Source organism: Gigantopelta aegis, chromosome 11, assembly GCF_016097555.1.
Source record: "Gigantopelta aegis isolate Gae_Host chromosome 11, Gae_host_genome, whole genome shotgun sequence".
Taxonomy (NCBI): Eukaryota; Metazoa; Mollusca; class Gastropoda; order Neomphalida; family Peltospiridae; genus Gigantopelta; species Gigantopelta aegis.
In genome coordinates, this window is record NC_054709.1 from 27,706,294 (window position 1) to 27,734,112 (window position 27,819).

General features: G+C 35.3%; 1 protein-coding gene across 1 annotated transcript in view; it reads right to left on the minus strand.

Annotated features, from left to right (window-relative positions):
• Positions 1–27,819, minus strand: part of LOC121385126 (semaphorin-5B-like) — a 109,400-nt gene that overhangs the window by 7,611 nt on the left and 73,970 nt on the right. The window contains exons 11-17 of the mRNA XM_041515664.1: positions 27,148–27,346; positions 25,851–25,927; positions 25,107–25,243; positions 19,043–19,210; positions 18,404–18,577; positions 15,962–16,141; positions 14,615–14,935 (exon numbers count right to left, since the gene is read on the minus strand). Of these exons, the coding sequence (XP_041371598.1) occupies positions 14,615–14,935; positions 15,962–16,141; positions 18,404–18,577; positions 19,043–19,210; positions 25,107–25,243; positions 25,851–25,927; positions 27,148–27,346 (1,256 nt within the window). The remainder of the gene's footprint in view (positions 1–14,614; positions 14,936–15,961; positions 16,142–18,403; positions 18,578–19,042; positions 19,211–25,106; positions 25,244–25,850; positions 25,928–27,147; positions 27,347–27,819) is intronic.

Here is a 27,819-nt window from a genome sequence, read left to right on the forward strand (position 1 = left end):
TCACCGTTAGTGTTATATATCACTGTTAGTGTTATATATCACTGTTAGTGTTATATATCACTGTTAGTGTTATATATCACCGTTAGTGTTATATATCACCGTTAGTGTTACATATCACCGTTAGTGTTACATATCACCGTTAGTGTTACATATCACCGTTAGTGTTACATATCACCGTTAGTGTTACATATCACCGTTAGTGTTACATATCACCGTTAGTGTTATATATCACTGTTAGTGTTACATATCACTGTTAGTGTTATATATCACAGAAATCTAGGTGTTCAGATATCCTTGTGTATTAATATGTTGTAACATACTATTTGTATTGATATCATTCACATTGCATGTTAATATGTACAACCATTAGCTTAGATGATATCTGGGTCAAAAACTTTATTTTAAAAATTATAACAAATTTAAATAATAATAATAATAATAATAAATAATAATAAATATAATGAACTTTTTAATATTTTTTTTAATTATACAAAAAAAAAAAAAAAAAAAAAGATAAATTAAAATTAAATAAAATGAAAAAAAAGAAGATAATAATAACAATAATAAAAATAAAAATAAAAAATAAATAAAAAAACAAATAAAATAAAAATAAAAAAACAATAAAATAAAATAAAATAAAATAATAAAAAACAACAAAAAACAACAAAAAACAACCCGATAAACTAAACTAAAATAATTAAGAATTATTTGTTATTTCTTTTACGTTCATCAGGACATTAAAAAAAAAAAAAAAAAATCATCCGCAAATTGTGTGAATTGGCTTTGAAGGTACGTCTATAATTGTCATCGTGATTATCATTGTGTTGTTTGTTGGGTTTTTAAACAAAAACTAAATAAAATACATAAATAAAAATGTATTGCTATGACTGTATATGCTGTAATGACAAGACAAACACGTACACTGGATGATAGAACATGAAAATGAAATACGAGTATCCATTTACCTTCTGTTGTAGTTTTGGTAAAGTCTGTTGTCATTTCTCGATGGCTGCCGATTTCATGAGATTTTATGAATTTCACCGTGGGCTTGCTCTTGTTGGATCCTCAATTTGCTGTGTGCTCATAACAGAAGAATCTAAATCACTATCAGGTCTTCTCCATGAACTTCTATTTGACATCCGGCAGCTATAGTGTTTTATCCTATAACTTATACACACTTGTTGGTGAGAACATCGTGTTATTTTTGATAACACATACTGTTAACACACATGTGTGTGATAACAATTTAAAGACATATTATGACTGGCTCATCCTAGATGACCAGATCGCTGTTGCCATATTTTGATAACACATACTGTTAACACACATATGTGTGATAACAATTTAAAGACATATGACTGGCTCATCCTAGGAGATGACCAGATTGCTACTGCCATATTTTGATAATACATACTGTTAGCACATATTTGTGTGATAATAATTTAAAGATATATGATTGGCTCATCCTAGAAGATGACCAGATCGCTACTGCCATATTTTGGTAACACATACTATTAACACATATACGTGAGATAACAATTTAAAGACATGACTGGCTGCTCCTAGGTGATGAACAGGTCATCAGTACCAAACCATCCAATGAAAAATAGCACAAGCAAAATTGATTACTCTGTGATGTATATAACCTGAAACAGATTTCTCTATGACACATTTATCAGTCGAACCACACAAGGATTTATTAATCATTGGCTATTGGATGTCAACCATTTGCTAATTTTGATAGTCTCAGACAGGAAACCCACTAAATTTTTCCATTAATAGCGAGGGATCTTTTATATGCACCATCTCACAGGCAGGATAGCACGTACCACGACCTTTGATATACCAGCCATGCTGCACAGAATTAGCCCAATGAGGACATTATATCACTTACTTTGATTAATTATAGTTATTAAAAGTTATTTATTTCTGAGCTGATTGTTTTCTAAATTGTACACAAAAATAGTGCTTTTTTTGTTATTTCCAAAGCACTTTTTCTTTTCTTTGTATGTCAAATGAAACTGAAATTATTTTTAAAAAATGGAGACTTGGAAGGACTATAGATTTTGGCCCATGGATAGTGGGGGAAGGACTATAGATTTTGGCCTGTGGATAGTGGGGGAAGGACTGTAGATTTTGGCCTGTGGATAGTGGGGGAAGGACTATAGATTTTGGCCTGTGGATAGTGGGGGAAGGACTATAGATTTTGCCACTTGGTCTGTGGATAGTGGGGGAAGGACTATAGATTTTGCCACTTGGTCTGTGGATAGTGGGGGGGGATAGGACTTGGTCTGTGGATATGGGGGAAGGACTATAGATTTTGCCACTTGGTCTGTGGATAGTGGGGGAAGGACTATAGATTTTGCCACTTGGTCTGTGGATAGTGGGGGAAGGACTATAGATTTTGCCACTTGGTCTGTGGATAGTGGAGGATCTGAGGTGCTTGGGAAGTAGGATTGAACCTCATCAGTGGACCCATTTGTTTTTTCCCATCCCAACCAATACCCCAAGACTAGTATATCAAAGGCCATGGTATGTGTTGTCCTGTCTGTGGTAATGTGAATAAAAAAGATGCCTTTCTGCTAATGGAAAAATTAAGCAAGATTTCTCTTAATTATCAACACCATGATTGGTATATCAAAGGCCATGGTATGTGCTGTCCTCTCTGTGGTAATGTAGATATAAAAGATCTCTTGCTGCTAATGGGAAAATGAAGCAAGATTTCTCTTAATTATCAACACCATGACTGGTATATAAATCAAAGACCATGGTATGTGTTATCCTGCCTGCTAATGGGAAAATGTAACAGGTTTTCTCTGAAGCTGTGTCATAATTATCTTTTTTAATATCCAATAGCTGATGATCAATAAATCAATTTTTTTTCTTGTGCTATCCTATCTATAGGATGGTGTATATAAAAGATTCCTTGCTATTAATTAAAATGAAGAAATGAAATGTTTTATTTAATGACACACTCAACACATTTTATTTACAGTTATATGGTATCAGACATATGGTTAAGGACCACACAGATATTGAGGGAGGAAACCCGCTGTCACCACTTCATGGGCTACTCTTTCCGATTAGCAGCAAGGGATTTTTTATATGCACTATCCCATAGACAGGACAGCATATATCACGGCATTTGATGTACCAGTCGTGGTGCACTGGCTGGAGCAAGAAATAGCACAATGGACCCACTGATGGGGATCGATCCCAAACCGACCGTGCATCAAACAAGCACTTTACCATTGATTAATCAAACAAAAGAAGTTTGTTTTGTTTAACAACACCACTAGAGAACATGGATTTATTAATCATCGGCTATTGGATGTCAAACATATGGTCATTTTTGACACAGTCATAGAGAGGAAACCCATTACATTTTTTTCATTAGTAGCAAGGGATCTTTTATATGCACCATCCCACAGACAGGATAGCACATAGCACGGTCTTTGATATACCAGTTGTGGAGCACTGACTGGAATGAGAAATAGTTCCAATGGGCCCACCGACGGGGATTGATCCGAGAATGACCGCGCATCAGGCGTGCACTCTACCACCTGGCTATGTCCCGTCCCCTAATTGAAAAGAGTAACTCATGGCATGGTTGAGTGGGTGTCCTCTCTCATTATCTGTGTGGTTCTTAATCAAATGTCTGATGTGAAATAACCGTAATTAAAATATGTTTTGCGTGTTTATAATAAAATATTTCTTCTTTTCTTTTCCCATACACTGATGTGACATAACCATAATTAAAATATATTTTGCGTGTTTATAATAAAACATTCTTCTTTCCTTTTTCCACACACAAATCGTTACATAGTATGGCCTTTAATGCATGGAGGTTGGAATGGGAAAAACACATCAGGTCCTCTTAAGGAGATCACTACCGGCCTCAGTGGTGTGGTGGTTAAGCCATCGAACATAAAGCTGGTAGGTACAGTATTCACAGCCCGGTACCGGCTTCCACTCAGAGCGAGTTTTAACGACTCAATGGGTAGGTATAAGACCACTACACCCTCTTCTCTCTCACTAACCACTAACAACTAACCCTCAGTCATCGGACATAAGGCAGGTAGGTACAGAGTTCGCAGCCCAGTGCCTGCTTCCACCCAGAGCGAGTTTTAACGACTCAATGGGTAGGTATAAGACCACTACACCCACTAACAACTAACCCACTGTCCTGGACAGGCAGCCCAGATAACTGAGGTGTGTTTCCAGAACAGTGTGCTTGAACCTTAATTGGATATAAGAATGAAAATTAGTTGAAATGAAAGGAATTGATATTATGATCCAGCACATCTCAGGCGAGCACGATAACACTAGGCCACATTTCACTCAGTTAAACAAAGAAGACAAAACGAGAAATAGTTTTTCGTTGACAGTGTTTTTATTTCACAAAAATAACAACTATGTACAACAATGGGACCATCATAATTTGCATTTGGTGATAGTCGTTTAATGGTCAACATGTGCATACAACTGAAACACTTCACAGACAGATAAATAGTGCATGTCAGCATGAATAGGTCATGTCAGCATGAATAGGTCATGTCAACATCAATAGGTCATGAAAACATGGATAGGTCATGTCGACAAATAGGTCAACATGAATAGGTCCTGTCAACATGAATAGGTCATGTCAACATGAATGTGTAATGTCTACATGAATAGGTCATGTCAACATGAATAGGTCATGACAACATGAATAGGTCATGACAACATAAATAGGTCATGACAACATAAACTGGTCAACATGAATAGGTCATGTCTACATAAACAGGTCAAACATGAAAAGGTCATGTCAGCTGAGACATGTCAACATGAATAGATCATGTCAACATAGACATGTGGTGTCAACATGAATAGATGACCTAATCACGAATAAGTCAACAATAAATACTAGGTCATGCCTACATGATAGGTACTGTCAACATAATAGGTCATGTCAGTATAAAAAGGTCATGCTAATAACTGTCAAATTATTCATTTATTTGTCTTAGAAGTGCAAAATAATGCAAGAAAACAATAAAGAGTTATTTTTATGAATCATTGTAGATGGATGACAGATAAATGATGTTACTGTACATATACGACTCAACTTTCTCTAGAGATATACCAAATATATGTCATGATAAACAATTTGTGCACATCTTGAATTTGTGAAACATATTCTCAATGAGAATGCAGTTTGGATGTTCCATACATCATCCTAATAATGCATGATTACCAGGTCGCTACTGCTATATTTTGATAACACATACTGTTAACACATATATGTGTGATAACAATTTAAAGTCACATGACTGGCTGCTCCGAGGTCATGAACAGGTCACAATTTGGATGTTCCATACATCATCATAATAATGCATGATTACAGATAGATCTGTTATCCACTGAACTAAATTAATTTGCTTTATTTTTTATTTGACATAACAGGTATGTCCTGGATAGAGGAGCCAGCATGGGTCGACACTTGCGCCCATGACAGGCATGCCCTAAAATAGCTTGCTCTGATATGCACTATAAGCCATATGACCTGATCTGACCTGACTGTGACATGTTTTTTTTTTTTAATATTCCTAGCGAAGATTGAGCAGTATATGTTTTTCAATGTAAGTTTTGTTGCTGTATTTAGTGTATATATTAAACAAATTGTAAATTGAGCAATTCTGTAATTATGCCATTTATTGAAGTCTTACACACCGGAAATACCTGTTCCATAAATAACTTGATTGTTATAACATGTATGATTTGAGCCTTTAGTCCTCATGTTTTGGCTTGACCAATTTTGAACAGCAGGCTGTCAGTGGGTGTGCAATAATTGTTGGTATCACATAACAAAACATAGCCTCATGTTAACGCGTGTGTGTAGTGCCCACAAATGTCACAAAATTGACATATGTCATTTGGAAGACAAATGTTGCAATTTCACTGCCACAAATGTCCTACTCATTCACAATAAAGATTAGACGCTGCAGATTCAGACCACCAAGCAGGTGCTAATAGTCAAACATTTTAGAGGAGGCTACAGTGGGGATTGATCCTGCTATCCTGCTCAGCAAGGGAAGGAAGGAAGGAAGGTAATGTTTTATTTAACGATGCCCTCAACACATTTTATTTACGGTTATATGGCATCAGGCATATGGTTATGGACCACACAGATATTGAGAGAGGAAACCAGCTGTCGCCACTTCATGGGCTACTCTTTTTTATTAGAAGCAAGAGATCTTTTATATGCACCATCCCACAGACAGAATGGTACATACCACGGCCTTTGTTATACCAGTCATGGTGCACTGGCTGGAACGAAAAATAGCCCAATGGGTCCACTGACGGGGATCGATCCTAGACAGACCGCACATTGAGCGAGTGCTTTACCACTGGGCTACGTCCCGCCCTGTGAGAGCTATGGGTAATGCTCTAAAAGGACACCAAAAAAGAGAAGAAAAATTATAAAAAACGCCTGTTAATTATGACATTTGTTGTTGATATATTGCAACATTTGTCGGTGCGACATTTGAATCAAATATCGTTGCGACATTTGTGGTTGAGACTTTTGTGACATTTATCGATGGTTGTGTAACATTTGTTACTGATTTAAGTCGCACAAACTGGTCATTGGTTGCATTTAGCGACCTGGCCACAGGCAATTTTGAGCCCTGATATATTCGTATACACTCTTGTTTCTACCTCACCCACTACCCAACCACACCGAACTGAATTGTGCCAATTATCATGTGTAGTACAATGGATTTATCTGTCCTTTACATACATATGTCCGTTCATTTGTCTGTCAAATTGCACAAAACTGGAGGTACTAGTGTTCCATGGATACTTGTCTGTATATATTTGTAATACACATTTGATAACAGTCCTTCACACCATAGGTGTGTGATTGTGCATGGGTGCCAAGCACATCTTAATTTTATAATTTGGAAGCGTTTTTCATCATCTACGTTAAAATATGGTAACACAACACCTCATGATGGTTGTTTGAAAAAAAAACTGCCTAACCTCAGCCGACCCCAGTGTGCAAGCTTTACTCAAGATGTTTCTCATGGAATGCAAATCACTCACGTGAAGCTTATGAGGTGAGTGATTTATCACCCGCCATTAGGTGAGTGATTCATAACTCGTCTTGAGGTGAGTGATTTATCACTCACCATGAGGAGAGTGATTTATTACTCGCCTGATATTTTTAAATGTGAAGGACAGTGATAACGGTGCTTTTTTTATATTTATATTCAGTGAAATCCATATTTCCTTTCTTTATTTAAATTTTTTAAACTTTATTTTATTTTATTTTATTCATTATATTTTATTTTTAAAACATTAACAAAAAAACAAAATTATATATATTTGTTCAAGAATATAATTTTAAACAGTTAACGAGTAGACCTATTTCAATTAAACCAGTCATTTATGTTAAACATTTTATTTATTTATCATTTCACATTAAAAATATAAATTATATTCATCAAAGTCACTGTGTCTTGACTGGAATACGATACACCACATGCAAAAAAACAAAAACAATTTTAAATATAAAATATACAAACATATTTGACAAAAACATGTATAAACAGAATTAACATATTCAACAGATAAATTAAGAACGCACATACATATAGCTACAGTTGACAAACACTGATAAAAACAATGGAAGAAGAAAACAGATTTGAGTGACAGGTTCATACAAATTCGGTTCTGGTAAAGGTGCAGTCATACAGTGTGATTTTTAGTAACAATGTCTATGATACAACTAAGGTACAGTGATGTATTGAACACTTGTATTAAATAACAAAATATATTTCATACATAATAATTAAATGAAGATGCCTATAAAATGAAGAAATGTTAAACAATGAAATTAAGACTCATTTCTTTCAACTTTATGGAAATGTGCACTAACTGAAATTTGTGATTTGTCAAAACTGACTAAAAACTGTTTAGGATTAAAGGCATATTGTCACAGACCACTGACCTATTTAATGGTCTAACAAAGTATTACCTGAACAAAAATAATTTGATTTGTCCCTAATTGTACTTTATTCGACCATCTTCATAACCACCATACTCCATTTATTAATGATATTTTGGCAAAAATATTTGAATTATGGCAATGGTCCATAATTCAAAAACTAAAATTGCCCAGAGGGTTGACATGGATTTCACTCCATCATGGTTCAGTTAAGGTGATGCAATGGCTAGATTTGGTTTGTACCAATTAATGTAATTTTTATTTATTATCCATTTTTAGAGAAATAAGGTCCTTAAATCTGCGACAGTATGCCTTTAAAATGGCAAATATAGCAATGAAGTTAACTAGATTTACCAGAAACATTCATATTTGAGCAAATATTAATGAAATGTAAAAACAGTTAATTAATGCAAATGTCTTTTATTTGATGTTATGAAAATTTCAAACAGCCAAAACAGCTTCCAAGATTTGATAAATGATAAACAATTTTATTTTTTATTATTATTTTTTTTTAAACAATATTTATCAACATTTGTATTAACGTTGAGGATTGACCAACAGGCGATGCACAATAAAAACATTATACACAGAAACCCCTCTAAACCAGACACTCTAAGGACCAAGTAAAATGTCCAGTATTAAGAGGTATCCAGTTTAGAGAGGTTAAGTTCTGTATCCATTTAAAAAAAAGGACCGTGAAAAAATGTCCGGTTTTGGTGGAATTCCGGTTTACAGAGGGTCCTGTTTTGAGAGGTTTCACTGTAATTGTACAGGAAAACATTTAAACATTTAAAACTGGTGATTAAAAACCTTCTTCACAATGTGATTTGAGAACGTGTGTGTGTGTGTGTGTGTGTGTGTGTGTGTGTGTATCACCAATGACATGACATAATTGTAGTTGATATACATTTCAGATAATTGCAATCATAACTTATATACTTGAATATATATGAATATGATTGATTGTTTTAATGTTTCCCAGAACCCCCCCCCCCCCCCCACCCCCAACACCCCTCTTATTCATATGATAATGTATACCGGTTATACAAAGACATTACTTATAAAGTACAAATGACATATTTTTAGCACAAGCATTTTCAAAGACTTACTGTTGAAATTACCCAATGTTTGACATCCAATAGCCGATGATTAATAGATCAATGTGCTCTAGTGGTGTCGTTAAACAAAACAAACTTTTTAAACACATTAACCAAACTGCTAAACGTTTTTGCTTTAGTATATACTGAACACAAAATATTTTTTTGATGTTGATGAACACAAAAATAAATGGATGAGGACATCTGTGTGTTAAGATGATGTATAAAACCCAAATAACAGCGTTATGAACTAAAACAGTCACGTGACTAACTTACTGAACAGTCTTCTAACGGTTCAGCCATTTTGAGCATCTCTGTACAGTAAAATATTATACACAAATGGCTATTTTAATAATTTTATGAACATCAGATCAGGGCTTTTCAAAGAATGACTACATGGAAGTTGAGAGGTAGGATATGAGAGGGGGAGGGGGAGGGGAGGGGAAGGGGGAGGGGGAGGAGAGCAGGTCCAAATCCAAATCTGTGTGGTGAGTGCACAACCCCTCCCCAAACGTCAAACTGCTGTTAACGTCCCGTGTTTAACAATGATATTAATGAATTTCTTTTGTTATGCAGTATGCACGTATGTGGATTATATACATGTCATGTCAATTTTTATTGCCCAATTGTCTAGTGGTTTTAGTAATGTTTTCACAACTCCCCACCCACACTACCCCATCCTATCATTCAATTCACAACTCCCCACCTGACCCCATCCCAATCACCCAATTCACAACTCCACACCCCACCACTCATCACCACAAACCATCCCTCACTACCCCCACATCACTTCATCCCACTCCATCCCATATGATCATTCTTGAACAGCCTTTAAATAACATAACAATACACAGTAATAATAATAAATAAGACAGATACACAACAAATGAAATATAAAATACTGATTTCTCCCTAACTGGCTGACAATACATATTTTTAACTACTAGCATCCATTGATACAGTTTGGTACCAAAAATATTGACACACAACTGAATATCTACAGTTAAATGTTGTAGAACTATGATGACATATTTCTGTCATATATTTTATATTTAAAAAATATCATTACTATAAGCTGATATATTTAAAACAAAGAGAAAGAAATTTGTGCATTATTTACTAGTATTTTGTAAGAATAATTCAGTCTGCTCCTCTTGAAAAAACAAAAAAACAACAAAAAAACAACAACCCCAAAACCCCCCTAACCCCACAATAATAATAATAATAATTATTATTATTACCATACCCAAATACACTGGCAACTCAGTCTTACAAAACTTTTGTTTAATTTTTCAATCCCCTCCTCCTCCTCCCCCACCCCCACCTAATAATTTTATAAAACTGGGTATTTGCAACTTTGTCTTTTAATGTCTTTTGAAACAGGTAAAAATAAACCCGTAGTAATAATTTAGTCATGTTTGATCATTTGCTCAATACCACCAAACATTTATCCCCTTTTCAATAACGTTACTATAACTTGATACTAACGACTTTGAACAAGTTTTATTTACTTCCTTTGTCCATCTATCTTAGCAGAATATACACAAACATAAAGGTTCTATCACTGTTAATGTGGTTTCTAACTTTGTGAACATCCAGGAAACAGACTACTGTAGATCCTGAAATTAACGCTTCCCTAAATTAATGCGAGAGACGGTGAGCAGAGTAAAATGCGACATGAAATTAATACGAGTGACCTCCCTATGGAATACAAGTCTGTGTAGTTTTCAACTTTACTTTACAACTATATCTTCTTAAAATATGCCGACAACGTTGCAGCGTACTGAACAGTAAAGAAAAAAAAATGACCGACCTCAAGATTAGCGGGCTAAAAACCATTCACGCGCGGTGATTCGTGTCAGCTTTTGCTAGACTATTAGACAATTAGTCTGTCTTGCCTATGATGAATTGTGCTCCAGTTGTTTTATAAATGTAATAGAATTTTAATCTTTGTTTGTTTTAATAGTGTGTGACATAGCTTTCTGGACTATTGCTGGATGAAACATAGAAATAAATGCGTCATATTATTAATGCGAATAACACCCTAATAACACAAACTTGTATTTTTCGCATTAATATTATGATCGCATTAATTTCAGGATCTACGGTATTTCACTCTTTTATGTGGGAGGACAATAAATGCTTTCACACGTACAGAAATAGGAGACAATAAAGATGTTGGGAAATGCAATGACAATTCATGGAATAAACATGATCTCCTGAACACAGACATTGCATCAAGATAAATCAGATCTCCAGTCATCGTAAACAAACCTAATTTGTTATAGGAACCTAAATTTAATTAGTTGTTCGAAAGACTTTTCAGCAGAAAACATATATATATATATATTTATGTGTATGTATGTATATATATATTTATGTATGTATGTATATACATGTATATATATTGTAACTATTGATTGTATTGTTCTTTTTCTGAATGACGCAACAGAATGAAGACTGCTAAATACTCTATTCAAACTGAGCCTCATAGCAAACAGTGACATAGTTAACTCCCTTTAATTTGATTATAATGGGACAAATGTGTCATATAAAATGAGTTTTCTCCCCATGACGTATTACATTAAAAGACCACAAAAAACCCTTACATAGATGGAAACACCATTATTCATTTTTGTCTTCCATGTGAATATGCTGATGGGAGGTTTGTTCTCATAAAATGCCATAGGGAAGATAATCATAAGGGGAGATAATCACCAGGGGGAGATAACCATGTGCTCACTGTCTGGCTAGGTTTGAGAAGAATATTTGAACTGGATTATTTTATTTTAATTTCATTAGCTAAGCAAAACTGCTTTTAAATAATTCATAAAACAAATTAATAATTAGCATCTATATATAACAAAGTAAAGCAAATATTATGAACCGGAATGCAAAAAATAACTTGAATTGGATGTGAAGAAAAACATTACAAACATTCATTTACATCTGTAGCTTTTTAAAAGAATTATTTCTTTTTAAATTCACTTGCATCTATTGAACAACTAATTGAACTTGCCTGTATCTGATATGTCACACTTACATAATGTACAATAAATATACAAATTACAGTAATCATTAATACTTCTCCATAGGTTTCTCAACATCGGCGAAAACAGTCAGTCATCTGCATTGATGTCCAGTTTCATGCAGCTCCTCGTGAAGGGGACATAACTCCCAAACAAGGGGACATAATTCAATGAAGAGAATATAACTCCTAAACAAGGAAGCATAACTCCCAATAAAGGGAATATAACTCCTAAACAAGTGGACATTATTCCCTAACAAGGAGAAAGAACTCCCAAGCAAGAGAACAAATGACAGGATATTGCTCTCAAACAAGGGGACATAACTCCTAAACAAGGGGACATAACTCCCGAACAAGGGGACATAACTCCCACTTGATATTTACACAAAGATATACACAATTGCTTAGAACACACTTCTTCATCTTCATCCAGAATCATGCCGATCAGCTCAAGTATAGGTCATCTCCATGGAAACATGCACTCACGACATCTAGCATGCACAGACTGGCACCTAGGTCATGCGTGATATAAATATACAACTGTGCATTCCAGTCAATCATTCCTGAGTGTTCAGTCTAGCTGTACCACTAAATATTGCACTGGGTTATCTGCCCTTTTTGTTGTGTTTTTTGGGCAGTCTTTCCAACTAAATATCATTCGAATAATATTCCATTTGTAGAGGGGGGAAAAAAAAGCAAAAAACAAACTGTACTGTGTGAACTTGGGACAAGAGTCCCATAAACAGAACATACTGTTAACTCTTCCAGCAAATAAAAAGGACAAGAAAGTCTATCACAAAAAAAAAAAAAAAAAAAAAAAAAAATCCAGAAAAAAGGTTTTTCAACACTGCTGAAAATGTCACATCCATCCATATATAACACAAAAAGAGCATACTTGGCCTTCCAATGTAGTCACTCATCCAATCAAAATACTCAATACATCTGTCTTGATCGTGCAAACATGCAATCTGCGAACTGATTGGACTATTCATTCACCAAGGTGTGTCACGCTGCTCTACACATTGTAACTAGCGGTGCTATATCGCTATAATTGTCTTCCATGCTAAAATAAATGCAAGTTCTGTGTCCAAGTCTATTTGAAATAAGAAAATGTCTGCCTATAGGGACGACTACCAGTTTGACTATATCGGTGCTAGAATAACATACTGAACCCATCATGGTGTTGTTACGGTGGGCCATCATCTATGATACATTGTTGTGCAGATATACGAGATTAATAAATATATAATGTTTCATGCTGCCATTCAGTTCATCCATATGTTGTCACTGAACTGCATTTAGCTACAGTTCAGGATTTCTTCCCATTCTTCAGACGGACAACTGTAACCATGGAAACACATTTATAATGGGACTACAACCTTTCAGAAATACACTCCCATCCTCCAGCTGTAACCATGGAAACAAGTCTAAAAATAGACTGCAATGTTTCTCAAATTTACTACATTCTCCAGTGCTCTGACTATGGAAACAAATCTATTATTGGACTGCAAGTTTTCTAAAATTCACTCACAGTCTCCAACTATAACCATGGAAACATCTATGATGGACTGCCATCTTTATAAAAGTTGCTCCCAAATTCTCCAAGTAAAAAATAAATTAAAATCTCGTGAATGTTGGTCAACCATGAAGAATGATTCAACATGCAGGTTGCAATTAGTGTTATGAATATTCATGAGATAAATCATCTCTACACAAAAACTGCTTCACCTTGAAGCTCTTTCTTTATAGTTAATCACAGAATATACCAGTTGAACACCCAGAATATTGCCAGCTTGTACTTCCGCTGCCAACTGAAGTTGGAAATATCACTCATTATCTAGGCTGCAGTATATATTTCATATGTATCCTGCTCTATATTGTACATGTCACTTAAGGCATATTTTTCATATTACCTTGCAACATATATTTCATACGTAACCTGCAGCATGTATTTCATTTGCAGCTCTTTTTTTTTCTCTTGTGTAGCCTGCAGAATGTATTTCATGTCACTTGCAGCATATATTTCATATGTTATCTGCAACATACATTTTATATGCAACCTGTACTCTACATATAATCTCATATGTCACCTGCAGCATATATTTCATGACATCTGCAGCATACATTTCATATGCAACCTGTACTCTATATATCTCATGTCACCTGCAACATATATTTCATATGCATCATGTAGCATAAATTTCATAAGCAACCTGCAGCATAAATTTCATATCCAACCTGCAGCACAAATTTCTTCCATCTACGAACAAATGACAGAGGAATAAAGATTGGTGTTTTTTTTTTAAAGTCTTGTTGTTATTGTTGATGTTTGTTTGTTTTTGTTTAACGTTCTGCACAAACTGCTCATAGTGATTTGTTAAGCCAACCACACTGCCTGTACTTAATGGGGGTGACGTGGCGTGAAATTTGGCAGTGACATCATTAGCAACCGAATTAAGTCGTCCCTACGCACCGCTAGTCATCCATAGCCACACCTCTGACACACGAGGAAGACGCCGAGAGTTCGGCAGTTGCAGTACTTGCGGAAGAGTTTTCGCCTATATCTACAGAACTTTTTGAGCACACGATCGACCGAGGAAAACGTGTCCATCGACGTGATGGTGTTGCGCAACTCACCTGGCTTGTAACACCCGCGCCCGTTGCTAAAGCAGAACCTCCCCTGGGTTTTCGCGTGGCTCGATTTGATCATTTTCTTTTCGGCAACGTTGGCGCGGCAGAAATACCTGAAACGCTGCTCGAAGTAGCCTCCCTTGGTGTAGTTGGTTTTGAACCACTGGGTCCATGGAGTTATCTTGGATAGTTCTGAAAATAGGGTGAAAATAAAAGAGAACTTTAAATATTTTATGGGAATGCAAAGCAAAAGAAAGGGGAAGGGAAAGGGAATGGAAGGGGAGGGGAGGGGAAGGGAACGGAAGGGGAGGGGAGGGGAGGGAGGGGAGGGGAGGGGAGGAGAGTGAAAAGGGAAAGGGAAAGGGAAAGGGAAAGGGAGGGGAGAGGAGGGGAGGGGAGGGGAGGGGAGGGAAAGGAAGGGGAGGAGAGGAAAGGGAAAGGGAAGGGGAGGGGAAGGCAGGGAAGGGAAGGGAAGGGAAGGGGAAAGTTTGTTTTGTTTAACAACACCACTAGAGCATTGGCTATTGGATGTCAAGGAAAGGGATGGCAAGGGAAGGCAAGGCAAGGCAAGGGAAAAGATGGGAAAGGAGGGGAAGAGAAGTAACAAACATTTGGTTTACAATACCAAGTGTTGCCTTAATAATAATGTTGTACTTCATACAGACATTGCAACACAAATAGCAACTGAAATTTGGTCTAAAATACCAAGTGTTGCCTTAATTACGTCTTTGTACTTTATAAAGACATTATGGCACCAATAGTAACTGACATTTGGTTTACAATACTAAGTGTTGCCTTAATGACATCTTATGACACTCATAGTAACTAAAATGTCTAAATTTACTAAAATGCCAAGAGCTGCCTTAATTACATGTACATCTTTGTACATTGTACCCTATACAGACATTACGACATTAATAGTAACTGAAATTTGGTCTAAAATACCAAGTGCTGCCTTAATTACGATTCAGTATAATGAAATTAACCTGGCTACTGATAAATTTGGTCTAAAATACCAAGTCCTGTTTTATTTATTTCTTTCAGTATAATGAAACTGATGTGGCTACTAATAAATTTGGTCTAAATTACCAAGTTTTGCCTTACTTTTTTCTCTCAGTATAATGAAATTAACCTGGCCACTGATAAATTTGGTCTAAAATACCAAGCGCTGATTTATTTCTATCTCTCAGTACAGGTCATTGTTTTTGCTCCACTCACCATCACAGTGCTGTGTGTTGCACATCCTCCACTCCTGCTTGTTGCCGATGCACGGAATCCCGCCACGACTCGGCAGAGGCTTGTCGCATGTGCGCCGCCGTGTCTGGATTCCCCCGTTACAGCGATACGTGCACTTACTCCAGCCAGACCAGTGAGACCACTTGCCATTGATAGGAGTCGCTAGGAAAATCACAGTGAAAAGTTAAAGGGACTTTCTTACACTCTTGTTGGTGAGAAAAGCAGTGTTCAAGATTAACGGTATCCCAATATCCCGGGGATACCAGAATTTAATTTTGAATACCAGACTTCAATAACCCAGTATCCTACAGGGATGCTATACAATGGTGTTTTTTTTTTAATCCTGTGTTTTTATTTTTCGCTGAAACAATGAAAGTCGTCATTTACTGATAAAGTAACAGTATTTTCGAGCTCGTACCCAGTCTAATGTTACGCCATAACAATATCTCCCCCAACTTGTACCCAGTCTAATGCTACACTGGAGCAATAGCGGAGTAGCAGTAGACTGGGAACTGCTATGTCACTATTGTTTTTCTTGAATGTTTCCTCCCTTCTAACTTTATTTAAAATATTGATTCCACATCTGCTGAAAATTGATACAGGTAGGTTTATCATTAGTAATGTCAGAAACACTTATAGATTACTGCTATATATTAATTAACATCAGTATTACTCAAAAATAGATGCAGGAAATCTTTTTGCCGATTCTGTTTGATTGCGAATTTCACGAATTCCGCGATCTCGATTGTGGTGTAGCAATAGACTGGAAACGAGAACAGTGTCATCTAAGTTTGTTATGATGTTATTTATGAATTTCATTTAAGTGGGATACCAGATTTTAAAATGTTAGTATCCAACTGGGATACTGCCTAAAATTTTTAATCTCGAACACTGGAACATCATTCGTTATTTTGGATAACACAAATATAATTTGCCTGTCATACTAATTTTATGAATTAAGTGAACAGTTTTGGTATCTGACGAATGAAAGCGAGTCAGATACCAACACTGTTCACGTGTTTCATAAACAATGGTAAAACAGGCAACCTAGTTCAGTATTTTATTTATTACATATTTATTACAATCTTACTATAGTGATAAAGACATTTTGGAACCGTGTAATACATTTATTTTGTATCGCAGATATGTGCAATATGGATCAGAACTTTTAAATGGAGAATTCCCATAAGTTAGTGGTTGAATTTTTTTTTTTTATACCCAGATGAACGTAAAAGAAATAACAGACAATACTTATAATTAAATTTAAATCATATTTGCTAAAACTTCATACTTTATTTTGAATTATTGTTGGTCCATAAACAATAACAAAAACAAGACAACTTGCCCATTTAAAATGATGTCATCACATATGACGTTCCCTGACAACATAATTTTTACGTTCATCAAGAAATGAACAAACTCCGTTGCTACGTCTGGACCAATAGGATGACGTTATGTTGTAATGAATGTAACAGATATTTAAACATTATGAATTGATAAGGAAGATATGGCCTGGACAAAGATTTCCGTTAATGCGCTGTAATGTATGAAAAGTAGGTCACGGTGACCTAGTTATGGTACAAGGAAATGGTTTATTTAACGACCGACTCAAAACATTTTATTTACGGTTATATGGCGTCGGAAGTTAGTTATGGTACACAACATATCACCATCCCAAGGCGTACTTGCATGCAATGTTTGATAATCCTAAATGGATTAATAAGAAAGATAAACAAACACTTTATGGCCATACGTTCAAACAAATGGATGTACGGATGAACAGACAACAATGCCATACCGTAATGTGACTAGTAAAAGATGAGTGTATTTAGAAACACGAGCATGAAAATAAATATTAACGAAGTTTGTTTTTGTTTAACACCACGAATGTCAAACATTTGGTAATTCTGACTCATAGTCGTCAGAGGAAACCCGCTACATTTTTCCTAATGAAGCAAGGGATCTTTTATATGCACATTCCCACAGGCAGGAAAGCACATACCATGGCCTTTGTCCAGTTGTGGTGCACTGGTTGGAATGACCAATTTTTTTTTTTTAATGACGATGGAAATGTTTTATTTAACAACGCTCTCAACACATTTTATTTACGGTTATATGGCGTCAGACATATGGTTAAGGATCACACAGGTATTGAGAGAGGAAACCCGCTGTTGCCACTTCATGAGCTACTCTTTTCAATTAGCAGCAAGGGATCTTTTATATGCACCATCCCACAGACAGGATAGTACATACCACAGCCTTTGTTACACCAGTTGTGGAGCACTGGCTGGAACGAGAAATAACCCAATGGGTCCACTGATGGGGATCGATCCTAGACCGACCGCACATCAAACGAACGTTTTATCACTGGGTTAAGTCCCGTCCCTGAATATGAATGAATGAATGAATGAATAAAATACTCACATGGACACTCCAAGCTTCCTTTACAATACTGGCTATCCAACGCTCTTCCCACGCAAACACTTCCACCAAACTTCGGGCTCGGGTTACTGCAGTGTCGCTCTCGATGTTTGACCGCATAACCACACGACTTGGAACAGCGAGACCATTGAGACCACTGGGTCCAGTTGCCATGAACTGTAACCATAGCAACAATAATTGTTTTTTTTGTTTTTTTAAATTTTGTAGTTGATATTAACCAGAAAAAAAAAAAAAAATCATCAGACAACTGATTAATTAAAAAAACATACATAACTCTCACCTACATTTTACAAACTCCACCCACTATATAAAGACTCCACCTACTTGTAGTTGATATGAACGAGAATGAAAAAAAATCATCAGAAAACTTAAAAAACACATGAATTATAACTCCACCCACTTTTTGCAAACTCCACTCACTTTTTTTTAATTAAAGACTCCACCTACTTGACTGACTCCACCCACTTGTCAAACTCCACCCATGTCAGACTTTGACAATCTGTTAGTCTTCAAGCCTAAGATTATAATGGCCAAAAGTTAAAACTATTTAAAAACCAGTTAAAACTAGTTAAAACCAATTAAAACTAGTCAAAACCAGTTAAAACCAGTGAGAATACTCACCTGTACAATTAGTGACCTCAACACTCTGACCAACACACGGTCGGCCCCCGTAGTAAGGTTTTGGGCTATCACAGTTTCTATGGCGACACCAACACTCTTCGCCTGTTTGGTCAGTTCCGACCATCTGACACCTACCCCATTGGGACCATTTAGACCAGGCGCCATTTACTGGAAATAAAGGATATGAAAAAACATTAAAGGCGCAGACCTACAATTAACCCGTTAAAAAAATGGACACTAAGTTTAGTTAATTTATAAACCTGTAACACACTTAGATAAAGTTACAATAGAATGAAAGAAAAGTCTGTGATGTTAAAACAGGAAATATCCTTAAAAATAGACTAGAACTTGAATTTATAAATCGCTACAGTAGCAAAGTGCAACCCACATTACCCATTAATGTATATAAAAGTGTTTTAACCAACGGTTCTAGTTCACATTCGTTTTGTTCATCGGGTCAGGTCGGGTTGGGTCGGATTTTTTTAATTTTTTTATTTTGTTATTAGTTTTTTAAACATGTTTGGATTTTTTTGTGGGTGGGGAGTGGGGTGGTGGTGGCCGCCCTCCTTTAATTTCTGGCCAGCGAGAACACTGCTACTTCTCAGACGCATGTGCGTTTTTATAAATATGAAACATGCAATTTTTGGTGCTATAAACACCAGGATGACCAGAAACACTTCGGTTTTATGGAAATTAATAATCTAAAAAATAAAATATAAGTAATGTTTGATTTCAGTGATCGTAAACGGCTCTAACAGTGAAAAATATGCCTCAGTGTTTAAAAACTAGGGTCCGTCCCTTTAACATATTTTTGTGCCTGAACCTCTTTTGGATATAGACATGTTAATAAAGTTAAAGAAAGAACCGATTTTTGTTATTTGTTATTCTTATTACCTTATATGTTGAGTGAAATGAAAGTTACTGAAGAATAAAACAAATACCGTATATCTTCGCCTATAAGTCGAATTTTTTTCACCCAAAAATTATTTTATAACTTGGGGGGTCGACTTATAAGAGGGTAAAAAAATTTCACCAAAAAATATTACTGTTTTGGGGATTATTTTACAAGTTTTATTGTTGAAGTATGCCATGTATTTATACTCAAATATGTTAATTTGACACATTTATTTTTTATAACCTATTTTTTTTGGCATTAGACCGGTTTTGGTTATGCGAAAAGGCGTACGATCTCACTCACATGCCAAGACAACAGTCCACTTAGTTAAATTAACAGTCATCACTAATAGTAAAAATGTAAACAATACTAACTACCTGTTGCCTGAGTTTATTTTGAAATCTGGTCACTGGCATTAATGGTTGTTCAAACAATGTTTTGGCGGTGATTAACTTCATGAATATTACTGAGCTTTCCCTTAAAATAGACTGATCTCTGCAGTTCACTTATCTAGAGCAATAGGGACACACATCATTTGGTACAAAAACCAGTGTACTTTCCAGAGTTATCCTCCTTACATGTATTAATATGGCGGCAAAACGTGATACTTTCAGTTTTATCGTAGTGATCTGTTGTCAGTGTTTATAAATAAAGTTGTTGTCTGTGCACAAAACCATCTGTACAGTACTATACAGTAACAGTCAAACAGCTTTCACTCTCTACTAAGGGAATATTTCGTTTTGATGCTATGTAATAATGATAGTTTGATTGGAATAGTCTGATCATATTGCGATGTACAAAACGTGAAAACCGAAGTTTGTAAAATAATTTTCTTTTGTTCAAATATTATTGTTCTCATGTGCTGAAAATAAGAAATATTTCAATATTTATAAGTAGTTTTTCATGGGTCGACTTATAAACGGGTCAATAAAAAAATACGTTTTCAGGGCTTGAAATTAGGGACTCGACTTATAGCCGAGATCGACTTACAGGCGAAGATATACGGTAGGACAATACATACCAAAGTGTTTGATGTCAGAGGTATTGGTTCTGATAGGAAAAAAAACTAAAACATTTTTTTTTAAATTCATCAAAGTTAAAGTGTTTTATTAAAAAAAAACCCATGTAAACTAAAGCACATTGAATTATTAAGCATTGCCTATTGGATGTTAATGTTAATGTTTTTTTTATAACATACCGTATATTTGCCTGTAAGTCGATCTCGGCTATAAGTCGAGTCCCTACTTTCAAGCCCTGAAAACATATTTTTTTATTGACCCGTTTATAAGTTGACCCATGAAAAACAACTTATAAATATTGAAGTATTTCTTATTTTCAGCACATGAGAACAATAATGTACAATATTTGAACAAAAGAAAACTATTTTACAAACTTCAGTTTTCACATTTTGTACATCACAATATTCCAATCAAACTACTTAGCATCAAAACGAAATATGTTATTTTAACTAAGTGAACTGTTGTCTTGGCACGTGAGTGAGATCATCGCATGCCTTTTCACATAACCAAAACCATTCTAATGGCAAAAAAAAAAAGGTTATAAAAAATAAATGTGTCAAATTAACATATTTGAGTATAAATACAGGGCATAATTCAACAATATAACTTGTAAAATAATCCCCAAAACGGTAATATTTTTGGGTGAAATTGTTTTACCCTCTTATAAGTCGACCCCCTAAATTATAAAATAATTTTTGGGTGAAAACAATTCGACTTATAGGTGAAGATATACGGTAGACAAAATAATTTTTTTATAATTGTTAAAATAAACATATGTCTGAGAAGTAATGGTTATCGAACCAAGCTCTAGTTATTTTTAAAATGATATTTCACCCTTTAAACATCACAGACTTTAGCTTCTTTCTGTTATAACCATATCCAGATGTTTTAAAGGTTTATATATTAACTAAACTTAGTGTCCATTTTCATGCACTGAATCTAGGGTCTGCACCTTTAAAAAGTTTGTTTTGTTCAACGATACTACTAAAGCAAAAACTGACTTATTAACCATCGGCTATTGGATGTTAAACATTTGGTAATTTTGACAAAGTCTTAGAGAGGAAACCCACTACATTTTTCGATTAGTAGCAAGGGATCTTTTATATGCACCATCCCACAGACAGGAGAGCACATACCACAGCCTTTGATATACCAGTTGTGGTGTACTGTTTGAAGCGAGAAATAGGCCATTGGGTACACCGACGGGGATCGATCCCAAAGCGACTGCACATCAAGCGAACGCTTTACCACTGGGCTACATCCCACCCTGTGCCTTTAAAAGACTGCAGACATTTTACCATATAATGGAAAGAAATGTTTTATTTAACAACGCACTCAACACATTTTATTTACGGTTATATGGCATCAAACATATAATGAGGGAGGAAACCCGCTGTCGCCACTTCATGGGCTACTCCTTTTGATTAGCAGCAAGGGATCTTTTATATACATCATCCCACTCAGGACAGCACATACCACAGCCTTTGATACACCAGTCGTGATGCACTGGCTGGAGTGAGAAATAGCCCAATTAGCCCACCGACGGGAATCGATCCCAAAGCGACCGAGTATCAAGCAAGCGTTTTTCAACTGGGCTACATCCCATCCCGGGCCTTTAAAAGACTGCTGACGTTTTACCTGAAGAAAGAGAATACTTACTAGGATACTGTACGACATGTTTTATCTGATAAAGAGAATACTTGCTAGGATTATGTACGACACATTTTACCCGAAGAAAGAGAATACTTACTAGGATACTGTACGACATGTTTTATCTGATAAAGAGAATACTTACTAGGATACTGTACGACACGTTTTACCGATAAAGAGAATACTTACTAGGATACTGTACGACACGTTTTACCTGAAGAAAGAGAATACTTACTAGGATACTGTACGACATGTTTTACCTGATAAAGAGAATACTTACTAGGATACTGTACGACACGTTTTACCTGATAAAGAGAATACTTACTAGGATACTGTACGACACGTTTTACTTGAAGAAAGAGAATACTTACTAGGATACTGTACGACATGTTTTACCTGATAAAGAGAATACTTACTAGGATACTGTACGACACGTTTTACCTGATAAAGAGAATACTTACTAGGATACTGTACGACACGTTTTACCTGAAGAAAGAGAATACTTACTAGGATACTGTACGACATGTTTTACCTGATAAAGAGAATACTTACTAGGATACTGTACGACACGTTTTACCTGAAGAAAGAGAATACTTACTAGGATACTGTACGACATGTTTTACCTGATAAAGAGAATACTTACTAGGATACTGTACGACACGTTTTACCTGATAAAGAGAATACTTACTAGGATACTGTACGACATGTTTTACCTGATAAAGAGAATACTTACTAGGATACTGTACGACACGTTTTACCTGAAGAAAGAGAATACTTACTAGGATACTGTACAACATGTTTTACCTGATAAAGAGAATACTTACTAGGATACTGTACGACACGTTTTACCTGATAAAGAGAATACTTACTAGGATACTGTACGACACGTTTTACCTGAAGAAAGAGAATACTTACTAGGATACTGTACGACATGTTTTACCTGATAAAGAGAATACTTACTAGGATACTGTACGACACGTTTTACCTGAAGAAAGAGAATACTTACTAGGATACTGTACGACATGTTTTACCTGATAAAGAGAATACTTACTAGGATACTGTACGACACGTTTTACCTGATAAAGAGAATACTTACTAGGATACTGTACGACACGTTTTACCTGAAGAAAGAGAATACTTACTAGGATACTGTACGACATGTTTTACCTGATAAAGAGAATACTTACTAGGATACTGTACGACACGTTTTACCTGAAGAAAGAGAATACTTACTAGGATACTGTACGACATGTTTTACCTGATAAAGAGAATACTTACTAGGATACTGTACGACACGTTTTACCTGATAAAGAGAATACTTACTAGGATACTGTACGACACGTTTTACCTGATAAAGAGAATACTTACTAGGATACTGTACGACACGTTTTACTTGAAGAAAGAGAATACTTACTAGGATACTGTACGACACGTTTTACCTGATAAAGAGAATACTTACTAGGATACTGTACGACACGTTTTACCTGATAAAGAGAATACTTACTAGGATACTGTACGACATGTTTTACCTGAAGAAAGAGAATACTTACTAGGATACTGTACGACATGTTTTACCTGATAAAGAGAATACTTACTAGGATACTGTACGACACGTTTTACCTGATAAAGAGAATACTTACTAGGATACTGTACGACACGTTTTACCTGAAGAAAGAGAATACTTACTAGGATACTGTACGACATGTTTTACCTGATAAAGAGAATACTTACTAGGATACTGTACGACACGTTTTACCTGAAGAAAGAGAATACTTACTAGGATACTGTACGACATGTTTTACCTGATAAAGAGAATACTTACTAGGATACTGTACGACACGTTTTACCTGATAAAGAGAATACTTACTAGGATACTGTACGACACGTTTTACCTGAAGAAAGAGAATACTTACTAGGATACTGTACGACATGTTTTACCTGATAAAGAGAATACTTACTAGGATACTGTAAGACACGTTTTACCTGAAGAAAGAGAATACTTACTAGGATACTGTACGACATGTTTTACCTGATAAAGAGAATACTTACTAGGATACTGTACGACACGTTTTACCTGATAAAGAGAATACTTACTAGGATACTGTACGACACGTTTTACCTGAAGAAAGAGAATACTTACTAGGATACTGTACGACATGTTTTACCTGATAAAGAGAATACTTACTAGGATACTGTACGACACGTTTTACCTGATAAAGAGAATACTTACTAGGATACTGTACGACACGTTTTACCTGATAAAGAGAATACTTACTAGGATACTGTACGACATGTTTTACCTGATAAAGAGAATACTTACTAGGATACTGTACGACACGTTTTACCTGATAAAGAGAATACTTACTAGGATACTGTACGACACGTTTTACCTGATAAAGAGAATACTTACTAGGATACTGTACGACATGTTTTACCTGATAAAGAGAATACTTACTAGGATACTGTACAACACGTTTTACCTGATAAAGAGAATACTTACTAGGATACTGTACAATGGGACATCCAGATATATGTTGATGCCAGTGATCGGCATGAGGATTCCCCCGCGGCGCCTGCGTGCACTTCCTAGTGCTGATATCCCAGCCACAGTAAGGGTCAGCAGCATTCATACACAGGCTGAAAAAGGTCAAAGGTTATACATGTAGGTCACAGATTGAAAAGGTCAGAGGTTATAGGTCACAATATGCAGAAAAGTATATAGATTGAAAAGGTCAAATGTTATAGGTAATTGTATGCAGGAAAGTACACATATTGAAAAGGTCAAAGGTTATGTGTCATAGCATGCAGTAAAGTATACAGACTGAAAAGGTCAAAGGTTATAGATTACAGTATGCAGGATTAAAGTACGCAGTTTGAAAAGATCAAAGGTTATAGGTCACAGTAAGCACTAAAGTGGAAGGTCACAGTCAGTTGTATTGATATAAACCACAATGTTAAGGACAAGAAGTTTGTAATGCATATAAGCAATGCTAAAAATAAGCAGGCTTGGTAAACTAAAAGGTCAAGGTTAAACGTCAGCAGATTTGATAAAGATCAAGATTAAAATAAAAAATAGACAAAATTGATAAACTTTGATGACTCATTATTCACTTGGTAAACTGGTTTTTTAAATGTTCCAGTACATGTAGTATGTATGTGCACACATGCGCACACACGCGCACACACCTATACACATGTACACATACAGACACACACCTCCGAGTGTACATCTATCAATACTTACTCGCTGTCTGTAAAGCGTTCACATCTTGCAACAGGTATTTTAATGATGTTGCCCGACGTCGACAGGTAAATGGCAGCCTGGAACAAAAAAAGATTTAGTACATTACATAACTTATGTTGTTAATTTAATATTAAATACTATTATTTACCATTGAGTTTATTTTTTTTTTTATTCTGCATTGTAATTTACTCATCAGGTATGTAAATTGTATTTTGTGATGGTTCATTAAACATGAAAGAAAGAATGAATGAATGAATGAATGAATGAATGAATGAATGAATGAATGAATGAATGAATGAATGAATGAATGAATGAATGCATGCATGAATGAATGAATGAATGCATGCATGCATGCATGAATGAATGAATGAATGCATGAATGAATGAATGAATGAATGCATGAATGCATGCATGCATGCATGAATGAATGAATGAATGAATGAATGAATGAATGAATGAATGAATGAATGAATGAATGAATGAATGAATGAATGAATGAATGATAATGAAATCATTCACCACCACAAAACATAACAAATTTAACCAATTAATTTACTGCTTTGTGATTTCCTTCATTCATTCATTCCTTTCTTCCTTCCTTGCTTCATTTTCAAACTTGATTTTAGAATTTTTTGTATTTATGTTTATCATCAATTAATTTTTTATATTTACCATTGTGTGACACCCAATAGCCGATGTATTTTTTTGCTGGGGTGTCGATAAACATTTATTTATTCATTCATTCATTCATCAATCCATCCATTCATTCACTGTTTAATTAACTCATTATTTAATTTATCTTTTCACTCATTCATCCATCCATCTATTCAACTGGGGTTTTTTTTCTACCTTCTTGTGTAAAATTATTAAACATTAATGAACAAATGAATGAACGAACAAACAAACGATTTGAATGAACAAACACAAATTAATGAATGAATGAACGAACAAATGACCGAACGACCAAACAAACAAATGAATGAATGAACAAACACACAAATGAATGAATGAATGAACAAACAAATGACCGAACGACCAAACAAACAAATGAATGAATGAACAAACACACAAATGAATGAATGAATGAACAAACACACAAATGAATGAATGAATGAACAAATGACTGAACGACCAAATAAACAAATGAACAAATGAATGAACAAATGAATAAACAAACAAATAAATGAACAAACAAACGAACAAACAACAAAATCAACAAACAAACGAACAAACAAACGAACAAACGAACAAACAAACGAATGAACAAACAAATGAATGAACCAATGAACGAACAAACCTTCTCGTGTGAGATCTTCATGGCCTTGACAGGTTTTGGTTCCCCGTTGGGCACGATCTTAATTTCCTCGACGAGACACACGGTTGAGACATTAACAAGTTTCAGCATCTTGCGGATTTTACCATCGGCCGTCGCCAGGAACACAACCTCGTAGGTGTCACGCTTCCCTTCGACGTGGTCAATCACCACGTGAGTCCATCTGAGGGGGGAGATTTATAAAGAGATATTTATTACCCCAGCGGTCACTCATAACAGGGAAAATATTTTCCATATTTTCTCAGTGAGAAATATTCTGAATTGGTCTAACGAACAATACTATTGGACAATTTGACGCTTACAAACCAATGACCTTGTCGGTACTAAATATGACGTCATCACGATTTGGCAAACACACAAAATGATGTCATGTAGTTTAAAGAGTTGGCGTTTACGACTCTGTTTTTGGTGTTAAATTCATAACAAAATGTCATTTTAATGCAATTCGTTATAGATTTTAGAGCAGAATAATTTTGAAAATTATCTATGAACGTCATTAAATTACAAAGTTATAGCAATTCTCAGAACAGAGCGTAAAGTGGTTTACATTGTTTCTATACAGGTTGGCCTTCGTACATGTGCGTCGAAAATAAAGGCTTCTAAAGAAAAAAATAGCTGAGGTAAGAAATAGAATAA